The sequence below is a fragment of the Castanea sativa genome, chromosome 12, assembly GCF_040712315.1.
Source record: "Castanea sativa cultivar Marrone di Chiusa Pesio chromosome 12, ASM4071231v1".
NCBI lineage: Eukaryota > Viridiplantae > Streptophyta > Magnoliopsida > Fagales > Fagaceae > Castanea > Castanea sativa.
Window position 1 is genome coordinate 41,063,987 of NC_134024.1, and position 17,881 is coordinate 41,081,867.

Here is a 17,881-nt window from a genome sequence, read left to right on the forward strand (position 1 = left end):
TGGAAAGAAAATGATAATAAGGTGGATGTTGATGTGACTCAACTGGAGCGTAGCAACAATAAATATTACGATTTAGCTTATATATATATATATATATATATAGATGATATTCTAATTCTAACGTGTTATATCAATATAAGTTCACACAAAACAAGTTTATTATTGAAACTTTATCAATATTGGATTAAAAAAATTCATTTTTTTTAAAAGACTTAAGAAATTATCTCCTAAACAGTGGGTACTTATTATATGCCAACAACTCCACTTCCTTAATTACGCAACTTCCACCCAGATTTCTTCTGAGCCTTTGCTTTTGTACATTTTTGTCCTCATCCCCTTCTCATGCATGTACAGAAGAAAAGTCCCATTTATTACATGAAAAAATGGGAGAAGAAAAGGTCAAAACTTAAACCCTATAAAACCATCCCCACTGTCCAATTCACAACCAGAATCCTCTAAAAATAAGAGAGAGAGAGAGAGAGAGCTGGGTGCCAAATAAATGGCCACTACATTATTGACCATGCCAAGTCCTAGGGTTTTAATGCTCACCCTAACCATTGTCCTAGTAGTATCAGTACTGGGCACAGTTGCACCTAAAGCCGAGGCAGCTCGTGCCTTCTTTGTTTTTGGGGATTCACTAGTAGATAGTGGCAACAACAACTACTTAGCAACTACTGCACGTGCCGATTCTCCACCAAATGGTATAGACTATCCCACCCACCGGCCAACTGGCCGATTCTCCAATGGCTTCAACCTCCCTGACATTATCAGTGAGTTTGTTGTTTTAATTTCCATTCCACTTCATTTCTCTTTTCTAAGCTTAAAAAATTTTCCTTGTACGAATGTGTTTCATTGAACTAATTAATAAAACATAATAAAATGTGTGCAATATATAAACACTTAGGTGAGCAAATGGGGGCAGAGCGCACATTGCCATACTTGAGTCCTGAACTCACAGGACAAAAACTGCTTGTTGGTGCCAACTTTGCTTCAGCTGGCATTGGAATCCTCAACGACACCGGAATTCAGTTTGTAAGTCCAACATAAATGAAACTTTCAGTTCATTTCTTTTGAGTTGGAACTTTTCTACCGTTTAATGCGTAGAAAAGGTTTATAACAACTTTTGCCATACTTTGACGTGGTCAACTACTAAGTTATTTTGAAATGTAAATGATATTATGTTATTTTCTTTCACATTTATTATACCTATCATAAATATAAGAGGAAGAAACATCGTATCATGCACTGTTCTTTCAAAAGTACCTAGTGTAAGTTTGGAAAGTGTCTAGTGTTTAAACAGTAGGTTCCGTGCACTATTCACGAGACTCACAAGTACGGAATTTAATAAAACTTTCATTAAAATTAAGTCTCATTATACTATTCACACATTTAAAAATTATTTTGTTACAGTATTTTTAATTTTCAATAATAAGTAATATCCAAACAGATTCGTAATAATAAATTATGGATAATTGTGAGCGGTGAAAAAAGACCACTTTGGTAAGTTGTAGCAAATAGAGTGATTCTAGAAGAATTTTTTTTCCCACTTTTAGCTCTATTTTTGTGAATACTTCCCAAAAACATTCTCTTTTAGATTTTTTTTAAAGAAACTTCTCTTTTAGTTTTTTAATTTATTTATGTATGTACAACATATTAACGCCTCTTTTTTTTTCTTTTTCTTTTTTTTGGGTTCGAACATATCCTAACCAACTTTTACCCAATAAGCAAATAAATTTTAAACAAAAATCACCATCCAAACAAACACTTTATATGTAGAAATATAATGATAAAAAAAAAAAAGAAAGGAGGTGAAAATATGGAACTTTGGCATGTGAAATTGAAAGACATTTTTCTAACCCGAACTCCAAAGTTGCCTTCTCTTGACTTCCCACCAAGAAGATTATGATGTAGATATATGTATGTCAGAGCTTGAAATAGAAATGTACGTATGAGCTTGTATATGTACACCTAAAACTTGATATTGTAATCGATGGTTCCCTAGTCAAACATATAATACCGAATTTGAAATTGGAGCAGCCACAAGTTAAACTGCTGGCTGTCTCTTGGGCCCCTAATTGATTCTACCATGCATAGAGGCTAACGAATAGACAATAACTCTCCCCAAACATAGCTTACAACTTTTACTGTACTGTGCCCTCCAAAGAAATCTGCTACCTGAAGAAATCGAAGAATTTCTTCTGGACATATAGTTTATAAATATCCCTCTTCATAAGTATGAAGGTTACTTTTAATTTTTGACACTGTTTGGTAAATAGTACGCATTAAGTTTTGTGCAGCAATTTATCAAGCATTCCTTTGAGGTTAAAGTTTAAATGAAGTAATGAGTAGTGAATCAAAAAAATTTTCATTTTGCAGGTGAACATAATAAGAATCTTCAGACAGTTTGAATTGTTCCAACAGTACCAGCAAAGGCTGAGTGCACAAGTCGGACAAGCCCAGGCTAAGCGGCTAGTGAACGATGCACTTGTCCTCATTACACTTGGTGGTAACGATTTTGTTAATAACTATTTCTTGACACCTTTCTCTGCAAGATCACGCCAATTCTCCATCCCAGATTACTGTCGTTACCTCATCTCTGAGTATCGAAAAATTCTAAGGGTAATTCTCATAAATAAAAATTTCTTCCCTTCACAAAATCCTAGCTAGCTAGCATATTTTGTTCTGTAAGTTAAATTACTAATTGTTTAAAAAGTTTTAAACTATGTAAATTTAGTAAATTTAACCATTTAACTATATACTTAACACTGTTGAGAAAATTGAGTTTTGGATGAAAATATTTGGGGGAGTATTGAGTTATTTACGAAATAAATGTTTGGTGGGTGAGGACCTAGCAGCACGTTTAATTGTTTCATAGATATGGTACACACATTGAAGACTTGATAGAGATGGAGGCCTCTTTTTTCTACAAACCATGCATGCAATTGGGGCCAAATTTTGGTCAACTAGCAGGGGAAGAAAAACCACAATAAGTGTACGTACTGTAGAAGCATTAATTTTTTTTTCACAATTACAGATGATATTACCAACTCCTTATTAAAAAAATAATAATAAAAAAATAAAATAAAAACTTTTTTTGATCTTTCGCTATCCCACTGGATTAAAGACCCTGGAAACCCCACTTCCCTTTATTGCCGTATCTCTGTGGCTGATCAATATGGTTGATATGAAATCAATGTTCAGACTTGGTCAAATACCATATATCCAAAATCATATCATTGAATTCAGTTATCTTATTTTCTTAAATGACTTACTCATTGTTATCGAAATATTAATTAATTTCTTCATCTTTTATTAATTTAAAATTTTAAAATAAATAATAATTTATTATGCTTTATGATATAAAGCATATATAAGTGATCTTGCATTAAATCTTATATCTATTTTATCTTCCATATTTCAAAAGTTAAAAATGAACTTATCCTAAAATAATAAGTGATAATTCATAATTTACCAGTTTTCTTTAATTGATTCCTATATATTTTATTTAGTTCAACTAGCATACTAAAATATAAAAGATGTGATTATGAAATTTGAATTCCAACTAGTCACTTACACCAAAAACTAATTAATGTTTTGATTTGATAATAAATAAATAAATAAAAGAGGACATAATTCTTACAAGTGTGTTAAATTTAAAATTTGTTACAACTTACAAGTACTCAATTGTAAAATAAATGAAAGTTACTTTAAACCAAAAACAGTTTAGCAATTGTGGGTTCTAGTTAACTCAATTAACAAAGTCTCTAATGGTTGAATAAGAGATCTAAAATTCAACCACATTTATATAAAAATAAAAAATAAAAAAACTTATTGGTGTCTTAGTCTGATGATAAGTTGAAACTCTCTAAAAAAAAAATAGTTTAGCAAATTCTTAATTAGAACCTCTCTATCTTACTGAAAAGAAAAAAAAAAATCCCATATGCATGTTTTGCTTTTGTTCTTTTTTTATTTAATCATTTATTATTTTGTTTTGGCACTTTGGTGAAGATTGTTTTCTTGTGAAATTGTAGAGACTGTACGAGCTGGGAGCCCGAAGAGTAATGGTGACAGGAACTGGGCCACTGGGTTGTGTACCAGCAGAGCTAGCCATGAGGAGCAGAAATGGGGAATGTGTCCCAGAGTTACAACAGGCTGCAGGAATTTTTAACCCAGAGCTCGTCCAAATGATTCAACAACTCAACAGTGAACTAGGCTCAAATGTCTTTATTTCTGCCAATGCCTTCAATATGAACATGAACTTCATCACCAACCCCCAAGCATATGGTTTGTTTTCCTAATTTGCACCCTATATATATAGCAACATTAGTGATAAAAAAAAATATCACAACTATTTTACTGACATATTTCTAAAATAGCCTACCACCTCACACACACACAAAAATAAAATAAAATAAAATAAAAAATAAACCTGTTTCAACCTTTTATTCTTTTGGGTTTTTCATACTTTTTTCAAATGTTTTGATCCTTTTAAAAAAACCAACTTTTTTCCTCCAAAAAAAAAAAAAAAAAACAATACCAAAACCAAAACCAAAACCAGAACCAGAACCAAAACCAAACTTTTTTTGTGGTGTATGGTCCTGGCCCTCCTGGGTCCAGACCATGTAGAAGGCCACGTAACAATGAAACTTGTAGAATTTTCACGTCATTTGGTATATAAAAGAAAATTTGTAAAAAAAAAAAAATCATTTTTAAGATAAAAGTATTCCCCTAATACTTGTAACGTAGCTACAGTACAAAGATCAATAAGTTTTTTTTTTTAATTTATATTATTTAAAGGTCGATAGTTTTGGGTGATCATGAAAAAAACTAAAACGTTTTAAAAAATAGTAAAACTCATAAATATATCCTCTAAAAGAGAAACAATAATATAAGGACCCAATAAACTTTTTTTTTTTTAATTCCAACTATTCAATCTCTATATTCTATAATGATTTTTTTTTTATTTTGGGTGGAAGTGGAACTCATAAAAGTATTTGAAAAGAAGAACTTGGATTTTAATTTATAGTTCAAATTTTTATTAATACAATAATTTAAAATAATCAAGGTAAAATATTATTTTAAATCTATTACATTAGAAATATTTCTGTTGAAGTAGATTCTCAAAACTCAAATCTATCATGTGATAATAACATTTATACCGAACAATATATATAACTTTCAAATTCCTTGATTTTAAATCCCTAAATCCAAATGCATCCTATTATTTTGATTGGCCTTATATCAGCAATTTGTGACATGGCTCTTATCTTTCTACTTCATTCTCCATGCATATTTGGTTGGGAAAATGAGTAATTAATTGTATGTTTCTCCCTGGGTGGAGCAGGTTTTGTTACATCAAAAGTAGCATGTTGTGGCCTAGGCCCCTACAATGGACTTGGTACATGCAATTCACTGTCAAACCTATGCCCAAATCGGAACACCTATGTTTTTTGGGATCCTTTCCATCCAACGGAGCGTGCAAACCGGCTCATTGTTCAGCAGATCATGACTGGTTCCACAGAGTACATGAACCCAATGAACCTGAGCATCATTATGGCCATGGACTCCAAGAACTAATAGCTAGTATTATTATTATATAACTAATAATCCTCAAGAAATTTATATATTTAGGTTCCAATGTACTTATTATTCTGTGTCTCTACTCTCTACCCCTTGAATGCATGTTTGCTGGTGTGGATTATCAATACAGTCTATTGGCAATAAGGTACAAGGCTCATATCTCAATTGTGCAACTTTTTAAATATAAATATTGATGAACTTTGAGATCTGGTTCCTAGTATCTCTGCGACTTGTGGCTGTGCACTTATGCGTTACTTGTATTGTATCTGATTTCCTTGTGTTGCACAATCACGTCATATTAAGTGGCTTGGTTGAAATTTGATTGTATAATGTTGATGTATTATTGATAGCTTGGTGAAACCTTATTTTTCCTATTTCTTATTATTCCTTTAAGGCTTTACTGTATGAATTTACTAATTGGAAGAAAATAAAGTTCTTTGAAATTGTGAACTTCAAAGTCTATCCTTTTTGAAGTTAAAATTAAAAGTACAGCTTGGTGACCCTATGTATGTATAGATGCAATAATATTCATGTCTCTAATTTATCTTATTTATGGGAGATGTATAGCAAGCGTATTCAAAGAAACCATTGATATATTGTCTGTTGATCATTTTCTTTTGTGATTTCTTTGGACCAATAAATAAGATTAAAAACAAAAACAAAAACAATACAAATAAGATGAGCATGAAAGCTCGTCATTATATTTTGCCTATTGTTGGATATTTTTATAAAAAATATCATATTAATTTTATGTGAATTGAGAAAATCAATTATTCCTTAATGTCAGATGCGTTAATTGCTAAATTTTGAAAATTCAAAATTTGAATAGCTATTGTCAATGGTTTTAATTAGAAAAATCTCTGAAAATTAATGTGAATTTTAATACCATATATTGTGAGCTTTTAGTGTACTTTCCATTCTAAACGTTTTGTATTCAAACGTTCTTATTTAAATATGGCATAATAACGTTATATTTGCAAGAATCTTCAGCACTTAAATGTACAGTTATTACTAAATTATTTTATGTTATAATAAGTTACCATATATACAAAAATGTTTACTATTTGGTTTAATGGAAAGTGGTCAAACAGCTAGCAATCTTTTTTAGAGTAAACGGCAGAATTAGAACTAGCAGTTTTTGTAATATAAATTCAGCAAGACTTTTGAAAAGCTATTATGGGCCATTAAATGTTTGGGATTATGATGCTTTCCTTTTTGTTCTCAACGTACAAAAGCTTGACCGGTTTATATAATATATATATATATATATATATATATATATATATATATATATTTATTTATTTATTTATTTATTTATTTATTTATTTATGATCATTTAAAGTTTTAAATATAGAAAACGTTTTTACTTTTTTGACTAATGACAAGCAACATATCTTGTTATATATATACATGGAAGGAAATAAAAGTGAAACACAAAAAATCTCTATTTTTGAATTACAAAGCTGCAAATTTTTCAAAAAACAATTTTTTTTCTAAACACTTACCATCTTTTGCTTCCTACTACTCACAAAAAATATTTTATCTTTTACAAAATATTCTGGGAAAAGAAAGTACTATAGAGAGCTTATATCCTACGAGTAGTGTAGGCTCGCAAGGATAATCAGCAAAGGTTGCTAGGCTGTTGTATCCTGGGAACAACGTGCAGAAACTATTTGTCTAACTACATCGGATATACCGTAGACGGCACGATTTGTCTCAAGACAGTGACTTGATCCACGCCTCATCTCCGCCACCTCTTTTTGGTAAAATCAAATTGTGTAATTTCCAAGGAAAATTCAGGTATTATCTCTCCTTTATTTCCAACACTTATCATATAGTTGGTTTCAATTTTATTAAAAATAATGTTATGTTTACAACAAATTAATCATAAGTGACAAGTTTTTTTTGTTTTAATTTAGACTCACCATTAAAAAATACTTTTTTTATTCACTAATAATAACTTATCACCTAAGATTTGTTATGAAACTTTTGTGGACATAGTATTTCTCTTATGTTAAACATGTTATAATTATTGCCATCTATGCATTATAGTTATTGCCAGATTTTTATTGTCGAGAATTGGAGCGAAGAGACAATGAAATAAAACAAATAAAAAAATACATTAAGAGGAACGAAAATTTACTTGAATAAAGTTTAATAGAACAATAATATAACAGCTGACAGCTGTTATCCTCCATTGAATCTTCAGTACAATACTTGAACCTACTGCTATACTACTTCTATTCCTAAATTATTCTAATGAAACAGAAAAACAACTATTGATTAAAACAGAATAAGTATGCCTATACATATACCCTACCAAAACCTTTTGATGAGTAATACCATTACCAACCAAACTAGACATTTACATGATGTCTAAACCTTAAAATAGAATCAGTAAGCATATAAAAATCCCCTACCAAAACTTTTTGCTAAGTAATATATATACCAACTAAAACTAGATATTTACATAAAGTCTAAACCTCCAAAGCTCACTCCAATGAACAGTGTGTTATAAGTGATATAACCGTAAAGAACCAACTAAAACATCTCCAATCCAAGTTTATCTGCACCATAACCAAAACCCAGCACTGAATCTGTGTTGCATAGAGGATCACTGTTTAATAGTGCCATAATTTCAGCCATAAAAATTTCATTTTCTGAACAATCCCGCAAGTAATCCTGTCCATTAGACTCATCCTTTGATTCTACGCCCACCAAAATACTCGGCATGGCAGTCGCAAGTACTCCTGTCCATTAGACTCATCCTTTGATTCTCCCCACCAAAATACTTGGCATGGCAGCTTCAGTGACAGGATAATACAGAGCATCCTCCTCAGTAAAAATCTCAGACACACAGGTAGACTTAGTGGCGGAGCCAAAAAGTTTTCTTTAGGGGGCCACGACTAACCTAAACCATATATCTAAACAACACAAAACTCAAGAAGAAGATAAAAGTTCTTATCATTATCATTTATATTTAAAATGCTATGAAGAATTCTTTTTAAATTTTATGTTTCAATTTATTTATATTTTTTAGATGTAAAAGAACATTGTCATTGTTTATTATTTACTCTATGATTTATAAGTTATCAAAATATTAAATAAAACACGGTTTCTTTTAACAATCTGCTAGTAGCAAGAGATTGTAATTAAAACAATTATAAATTATAGATATATGGTTAAAACGATTGAAAATTACGTGGAACAAGGAAAAAAAAAGCATTATACTTGGAAAGATATTATTACATTTTACACACCAAAAAAATTGAAAAACAATAATGTTATTTACAATCTAATATATATATATATATATATATATATATCATCACTCTTAACATATATTATGAGAGAATTATTACTGAATTATTTGTTGATTATGCTTACTCTAAAAAGTATTTAATTTAGACATTTAATAACAAATTGAGGGGCCAAGTTGTATTTTCCCAAGGAGCTACTTATAAATATAATTACATCATAAAGTAAGATATTTTTCAAAATGTTTTGGGGGGGGACTTGGCCCCCTCTGCTCCCTTTGATCATCCGCTTCAATCCAACTTCAATGATAGGATAATAAGGGGCGTCCTTTGTACAAAACTCAAAAAGGTTTGTCGCAGTTGTGGATTTAGATCCCACAGGACTTCCCATCGAATAAGGGCCTGATTCAGAAGAAGACAAACAACACTCCTTTGCAGACTCCATCATGAATGTGTGACTCGTGACATTTGGAAAGTTGAGTCAAGCAGAGACAACGTACGTTGTCCTAGTAGCTTCATCATAAGCGGAGGCAGCATCAACTACAGTATCAAAAGTCCCAAGCCACAGTATGTTTCCACCATTTGGCTCATGAATTTATCCCATGTCCTCTTCCTAACTCCTCTGTAATGGCACTATGAATTTTCAAGCCCTCCCTTTCCTTTCATACACCCTTTGGCCGGAACTTTAGGAGTATGCACAAGACTTTAGGAGTAGCACAAGACTTAAGTTGGGTAGCATTGTATTCTTTCCACTTAGCCAGTCTCTCAGCTACAGAGTCTTCTCTAGTCTTCCTCTTTCTCTTCTTCTCATCAAGATTGTCCATTTGAAACTCTTTCAAACAATTCCAATAATGCACCTGTTCAACAAAACTCCTAGAAACACTAAAATTCAGTAACAATGTCTAATTTCTCAAAAAAAGAAAATCACAAACCCTTTAGCAACAAACCCCAAAAAAATCAAACAATCAAAAAAACGCAAATGCAAAAGGAAATTTATTTATTTTGTATCGGTCAAACAGAAAAGGAAATTGAATTTCCCAAACAAACCCTAGAAATTTAATTTAATAATTAAAAAAATCCCAAACGGAAAAGGAAATTAAATGGCCCAAACCGAACAATTACAAACCCTTTTGCAACAAATCCCCCAAAAAAAAATCAAGAAAACCCAAAAGGAAAAAGGAATATATAGAAAAGAAGAATATTTTTTTTTATAATTTTTAAAACATAAAAAATGAACCGCTCTAAGACTCAAGAAAACATAGGTGCGCCTCTAGGGGCTGCGCACTTACGTCCAACACACACGAATGCACCATGCGGCTGTTGATGCAATTGCAGGCACATCCATCACAAATCCTTTTTTTTCGAATTTTGATTCAGCCCAATACGGACTGATTCGGTCTGGAAAGGGATGAAAGAGCGCCAAAATAAGTGTTCTTTTTTAAAAAAGTAAAAAAGTAAAAAGCAAAACAAAACAAAACAAAACGCACCATTTGACTCTAGTTTAAAGGGGAAAAAAACCCTAAAACTACAACTCAAGCTCTCTCGTTCTCTTTGTTCTCTCTATCTCCAATCTCTCTCTCTAATCCACACTCTCTAACCCACGGCTCATCCAATCAGAATCCCTTCATCTCTCCTCAAGCTCAATGACCTAAGCTCCCTCTTCATCTCTCGATCTCAAGCTCACTGACCCAAGCTCACCGGCAAAGGTATTTTGCTTTCCTTCTCACCCTCCATCTCTTTCTCACATGCTCTATTGCTCATTCTATATCTGTCCCTCAATCTATCTGACTGTCTCTATTATCCTTTTTTTTTTTAAAAAAATTATATAAGTTGTAATGTTAAGACTTGAGTTGATTGCTTGATTTTTTTATTTAGTTAGTATATGTTTGTCAAATTATTTAGTATATGTTTACCATTATATGAATAAATATGTATAGCAACATATAGAAAATATAAATATAAATATATTTAATAATTTATTAATAAACGTATCATGTTGCATCCGCACCTTACTTTTTCAAAAATTGCTGACTCACCGCACCGCACCCACACCTGAATCTGCACTTGTGCTTCCTAACAATGAAGACCACAAATGAACAAAGAAAAATCCAAAATTTCCACATTCAACGAAAAGCCTAAAAACCGTAAACCCATTTACAACTAAACCCAAGAAATAAAAATCAAACAAGAAAATAAAGAAAACCCAAAAAAAGGCAAAAAAAATTATAAAAATAAAAATAAACTTATACAAATTGTTTGAAAATTAAAGTACCTCCTCTCAGTTAGTCGAAGAAGACAAGAAAGAAACTTCTAGTGTTTGTAATCTTTGTTTGATTCTTTCAACCAAAACAAGGCATTTCAGAACGATTAAAGGGGGGGGGGGGTGCCAATAGAGGGCATTAGGGCAACAATGTCAAAATTTTATGAAATTTGGCAGGTTGAAGGAAAACGACATTCTAATCCAGAATCATAACAGGCATGTCGCCTAAATTTAGGTGAATTCCTTCGTTAAGGCCCCCAAAACAGTGTTTTTGCTATTTATAGTAATATTTGTTTTTCCTTAATAACTTTTAGTTTAAAAGTCAGAATAAGATCCTGTCTATTTTGGGACAACTCTTAAGGTCAGTAGTTTATGATTCTACATTTAACTCAATTTTGCCATTTTTGGTAAATTTCGGTATTTTGTCACATAATCACTTAATGAGTGCAAATTAGGGTTTTAGACGTTTTTCTCAGTATTTATACGTTTTTTAGCCTTTACAGGCAAATGAGACTATTATCAATAAACACAAATGTTTTGTCAAATTTTTTACTAGTAGATTCTAGTTTTTTTTATTTTATCTCATTATGGATTTAGGAAAACCTCTCGTGGATTTGAGGTTTACTACCAGAAACTAACAATTTAGTTTATGTTCCATCAAGAGAGTATCATGTGTGCTTTTTCCAGGTTTCTACGACATCAATTGGGTTACAAATATCATATCTAAAAAAACCCCCAAAATTATAGAAAGATATATTTGTAACGATAGAGAGTTGGAAAATACAGTTAGAAATAGTTCAATTTCTTAGGAAAACAAATTATCTTCAATAAATTTTTGAGAATAAACTATGGATTATATCATATTACAAAATAATTATATATTCTCACGCATTACGTTGGTCTGCGACTAGTTGTTCAATTAGCCCTAAATCATTAAAAAATTGTTCATATGGATCTTGTTTTCTGAAAATTAGACTCATAAAACAAAATAAAAACCTCATATGTTGGCAAAGTATAACTTTTGAAATCTTAACTAGACGAATCCAATCTGATCCATGTGTTGGCAAAGTATAATGAACCCTTCTTTTAAAATTGATTTTTAAAGCTATTGTTTTGGCTTCGAAAATTCAACTATTCACGTACAACTTTTCAGAATTGTAGTAATACGACATATTGAACCCCCCAATTTGATGGAAAATTCGACAAACCAATTGCAAAGAAAGCAACATAAGTGCAAAGAAACCCAACATAAGCTAGGTTGGGTCCAGAGGGACTTGTAGCGTAACATCCCAAGTCGTCTGGGACAGTAACAATTAGCCTAACTTGTGGAGAAAGAGTGGCTTAGCAAAGAAAGAAAGAATCTAAGGCCAAAATGGGGTGAAAATGGCCAAATATTACTATTTTGCAAAATTTGTAGCAAACTAGCACTATTTCGGAAATATTTAGCAATGTATCACTTTTTTAGTACTCGAGTTTCACAAAATCGAGTTCTAAATAGTACTCGAGTTCAGTAGTCTCGAGTTCCTAGGGAGTCGTCAGCGTGACACTGCTGACCTGAAATTTATGCAATTAAAAAAATAATGTGGTACTCGTGCTTAGTAAACTCGAGTTCCATGCAATACAATACTCAAGCATACCAAGCTCGAGTTCTTTATAAATAAAATTCTCTTTATTTTTTTTTCTACGGTACTTGAGCTTACTAAGCTCGTGCTTCTTGTAATATGAAACTCGATTTGGTAAGCTCGACTTCCTTATAACTTTTTTTTTTTTTGGATAATCGACAAATAAACATAAACATAAAAATAAGTAGTTTTTTATGTTTATATTTATTTAAATAAAAGCATTGTAAAATATAGAGATTTTAATTTCAAAATATGAATTTTTATGCCACTCATACCCCTCGTTCATTCATTTTGAACACACTCATCAATTTCTTACTTGTCGGAAGTGTTATGATCAAATTGGTTAAAATATTGGGTTTACAGTGAGAAATTAGAATAACATGTAAAAGAAAAATCTCACTCCATTTTTAGGCATGGGCACACCAAAAGAAGTTTAAGCTACATATTGTTACTTTATTAATCCTGTTCTGAATTACTGTATGGTCAAATGATTAATAAGTATTGCAAAAATAGTGGACCACTCGAATATAAAGAAGAACTTAAGTTTTTCCACATCTGGATATGTAAGTTCTTGACTTGCAGCATTTCTAAGAGGAATGTGAAACTTTTTTTTATGTATATCTAAATGTTTGGCTAATGATGTGAAAGTCGCTTTGGCAACTTTTTTTCTTGGCGAGTTGTAGCACCCCATGTTTAGATATTGTTCACTATTTTCTCCTAAAACACCTCCTAAAATTGTGTTCTCTAAATTTAAAAGCCAAATCTGTATGCTTTTTCATATTTAAATTTCACAATAATCGAATCCATTTTTCTGCATTGATAAAATCTATTTCTACATTAATAAAAGTTGCTCTTTGCACATCATGTAAACTATATATTCAAATCTGCTTACTGCATTCATAAAATCTGTATTCTGCATTAATTAAAACTATTCATTGTTTTCTTATAAAAATTGTTCACTGTTTTCTACTTAAAATTATTTTTTGTTAAACATTATTTAAAAAATTGTTCACTTTCTATTTTGCATAAATTATTCTCTATTCATTGCATAAATTGTTTACTGTTTTCTCATAAAACACCTAGTGAAATCGTGTTTTCTAAATTTAAAAGTCAAATCTAAATGCTTTTTCATATTTAAATTTCACAATAATCGAATCTATTTTTCTGCATTGATGAAATCTATTACTACATTAATAAAATTTGCTCTCTGCACATCATGTAAACTGGTTTTTGTGTTTTTTTTTTTTTTTAAATATGTAACCATATGAATAATGGACAAACTCCATGAAAGAAAAATGAATGATTTGTATAAATCACCTAATGGTAAATGCCTCGAATAATTCAAATTTGTAAAAAAGTTTGAATTAGTTGAATGTGAAAATTCAGGAAAATTGATGGAAACTCAATGAACGTACCAAATCGTGAAGGTGTACATAAGATGTACAGATAGTCTAAACTTGTTGAGATTTTTGATTTCATTGAAAGAACAAAATAATGAAAATTCAATGGAAAAGTATGTACGTTAGATGTACGAATCGTATGAATTTGTTTAAAAATTTAAATTCATTGAATGCAAAAAATTGTGAAAATTCAACAGACGTACATATCGTGAAAATTCAAGCGAAAATTGTACATTAGATGTATAGATACTCAAAATTTGTTGAAAATTTTGAATTCATTGAATGTGTATAATCGTGAAAATTCAATGGAAAATTGATGAACATACCAATTCGTGAAAATTCACTGGAAAATTTTGTACACTGGATATACAGATCGTTCGGATTAGTAAAAGAATTCGAACTCATTGTTTGTACTTTCAACTAAAACAAATTTTTGCAACAAGTCCTGGGTACAAATTCAGAATCATTGTTCAAATTCATTCATTGAATGTACAAATTCGGAAAAAATCGATGGAAAATCAATGAACGTACCAAATAGTGAAGGTATACATAAGATGTACAGATAGTCTTAACTTGTTGAGAAATTTGATTTTGTTGAAAGTACAAATTCATGAAAATTCAATGGAAAATTATGTACGTTAGATGTACAGATAGTATGAATTTGTTTAAAAATTTGAATTCCTTGAATGTACAAAATCGTGAAAATTCAATGGATGTAAAGATCATGAAAATTCAAAGGAAAATTGTACATTAGATGTACAGATATTCAAAATTTGTTGAAAGTGTAAAATCGTGAAAATTCAATGGAAAATTGATGAGCATACAAAATCATGATATTAAATGGAAATTTTTTTACATTAGATGTACAGATCATTCAGATTAGTAAAAGAATTCGAATTCGTTGAATGTACAAATTTGTGAAAATTCAATGGAAAATCGAAGAACGTACCAAATCATAAAATTCAATGCAAAATTGTGTACGTTAGATATACAAATACTCAGGACTTGTTGATAAATTTCTTTTCGTTGAAAGTACAAAATCATGAAAATTCAATGGAAAATTGTGCACATTAGATATACAAATCATTCGGATTTGTTAAAAAAAAATCAAATTTGTTGAATGCACAAATTTGTGAAAATTCGATGGAAAATCATTGAACGTACCAAATCTTGAAAATTCAATGGAAAATTGTGTACATAAGATGTACAGATAGTTCAACCTTGTTGAGAAATTTAATTTTTCTACTTTTTCTGCATTGTGCACTTTAGATGTACAGATCATATGAATTTGTTAAAAACTTTGAATTCGTTGAATGTACAAAATCATGAAAATTCAATGGAAAATTTTGTACCTTAGACGTATAGATCGTTCAGATTAGTAAAGAAATTTGAATTCGTTGAATGTATGAAGACGTGGAAATTCGATGGAAAATAAATCGAAGAACATACCAAGTCATGAAAATTCTATAGAAAATTGTGTATATTAGATGTACAAATATTCCGAACTTGTTGAGAAATTTGTTTTCGTTGATAGTACAAAATCATGAAAAATTCAATGATAAAATTGTCTACATTAAATGTACAGATCATTCGAATTTGTAAAAAAGTTCGAATTTATTGAATGTGCAAATTCGAAAAAAATCGATGGAAAATCAATTAACGTACCAAATCGTGAAGGCGTACATAAGATGTACAGATAGTTCAGACATGGAAAATGCATGAGTACATAAACATAGGCAAAATAATTTTATGCAGAATGCTAAAAATAGTTTATGCAGAAAACAGTGAACAATTTTTTTGAGAAAACAATGAACAGTTTTAATTAATGCAAAAAATAGATTTTATGAATGCAGTAAGCAGAATCGAATATATAGTAAACATGATGTGCAAAAAACAAAGTTCATTAATGTAGAAACATATTTTACCAATGCAGAAAAATAAATTCGATTATTTTGAAATTCAAACATGAAAAAGCATTCAGATTTGGCTTTTAAATTTAGAAAACACGATTTCACTAAGTATTTTATGAGAAAACAATGAACAATTTATGCAGACAGAAAATAATTTATGCATAAAAGAGAGTGAACAATTTTTAAATAATGTTGAACAGAAAATTATTTTATGTAGAATGCTAGAAATAATTTATGTAGAAAACACTAAACAATTTTTATGAGAAAACAATGAACAATTTTAATTAAAGTAGAAAACAAATTTTATGAATGCAGTAAGCAGATTTGAATATACTAAAAACATGATATGCAGAGAGCAAATTTTATTAATGTAGAAACAAATTTTATCAATGCAGAAAAGCAGATTAGATTATTGTGAAATTTAAACATGAAAAAACATACAGATTTGGCCTTTAAATTTAGAGAACAAAATTTCGGGAGGTGTTTATGAGAAAATAGTGAACAATATTTAAACATGGGTTGCTACAACTCGCCAAGAAAAAAAGTTGCCAAACTTTCACATCATTAGCCAAACATTTAGATATACATAAAAAAAAATGTTTCACATTCCTCTTAGAAACACTGCAAGTCAAGAACTTACATATCCAGATGTGGTAAAGCTTAAGTTCTTCTTTATATCCAAGTGGTCCACTCTTTCTATAATACTTATCAATCCTTTGACCATACGGTAATTCGGAACAAGATTGATAAAGTAGCAATATGTAGCTTAAACTTCTTCAGTGTGCCCATGGCTAAAAATGGAGTGAGATTTTTCTTTACATGTTGTTCTAATTTCTCATTGTAACCCCCAATATTTTAACCAATTTGACCAAAACACTTCTGAGAAGTTAGAAATTGATGAGTGTGTTAAAAATGAATGAACAAGGGGTATGAGTGGCCTAAAAATTCATATTTTGAAATTAAAATCTCTATATTTTACAATGCTTCTAATTAAATAAATAAAAACATTAAAAAAAACTACTTAGTTTTATGTTTATGTTTATTTGTTGATTATCCAAAAAAAAAAGTTATAAGGAACTCGAGCTTACCAAACTCGAGTTCCATATTACAAGGAACTCAAGCTTGGTGAACCCGAATACTGTAGAACAAAAATAAAGAGCATTTTATATACAAAGAACTCGAGCCTGGTATGCTCAAGTATTGTGTTGCATGGAACTCGAGTTTACCAAGCTCGAGTACCACATTTTTTTTTAATTGCACAAATTCCAAGTCAGCAGTGCCATGCTTGTGACTCCCTAGGAACCCAAGTTCACTGAACTCAAGTACTATTTTAGAACTCGATTTTGTAAAACTCGAGTACTAAAAAAGTGGTAGATTGCTAAATATTTTCGAAACAATGCTAGTTTGCTACAAATTTTGCAAAATGGTGGTATTTGGCCATTTTCAGCGCCAAAATGGCATTTTACCACTATTTATGGATATATATATATATATATATATATATATATATATATATATATATATATATATGAATATACCACTGTTTCGGAAATATGTAAGGATCTACCACTTTTTTGGTACTCGAGTTTGGAAAAATCGAGTTCTAAATGGTACTCGAGTTCCATGAACTCAAGTATTAAAGAAGTGGTACATTACTAGTTATTTTCGAAACAATGGTAGATTTTCATATATTTTGCCTAAAGGTGCTAGAGTGCCATTTTTGCCACGAATCTAAAGCAACTCGGAGTAAGCGAGAAGATATCTTATACCTCTAGCATATGCATCGTGGTGCTCATATTAGGAAAGATATCTCAAGTTATGGATACATACAACTGGCCTCTCCCAACAGATG

General features: G+C 30.6%; 2 protein-coding genes and 1 pseudogene across 2 annotated transcripts in view; 2 read left to right on the plus strand and 1 right to left on the minus strand.

Moving 5' to 3' along the window:
• Positions 1-448: 448 nt before the first annotated feature.
• Positions 449-5,800, plus strand: LOC142619768 (GDSL esterase/lipase At4g28780-like). The gene is made up of 5 exons (XM_075793043.1): positions 449-770; positions 905-1,032; positions 2,377-2,619; positions 4,032-4,284; positions 5,345-5,800. The coding sequence occupies exons 1-5, from the start codon at positions 500-502 to the stop codon at positions 5,575-5,577; spliced, it is 1,128 nt and encodes a 375-aa protein (XP_075649158.1). The 5' UTR covers positions 449-499; the 3' UTR covers positions 5,578-5,800.
• LOC142619767 (uncharacterized) overlaps positions 4,549-17,881 on the plus strand; it is a 36,877-nt gene continuing 23,544 nt past the window's right edge. The window contains exon 1 of the mRNA XM_075793042.1: positions 4,549-4,554. The gene's annotated coding sequence lies outside the window, so the exon portion shown is untranslated. The remainder of the gene's footprint in view (positions 4,555-17,881) is intronic.
• LOC142620679 (dehydration-responsive element-binding protein 2B-like) lies at positions 8,122-9,661 on the minus strand (annotated as a pseudogene).

Coding starts and splice junctions, on each gene's coding strand:
- LOC142619768 (XM_075793043.1), top strand. CDS start 500: ATGGCCACTACATTATTGACCATGCCAAGTCCTAGGGTTTTAATGCTC. Junction 771..904: donor CAACCTCCCTGACATTATCA/GTGAGTTTGTTG, acceptor ATAAACACTTAG/GTGAGCAAATGGGGGCAGAG. Junction 2,620..4,031: donor AGTATCGAAAAATTCTAAGG/GTAATTCTCATA, acceptor GTGAAATTGTAG/AGACTGTACGAGCTGGGAGC.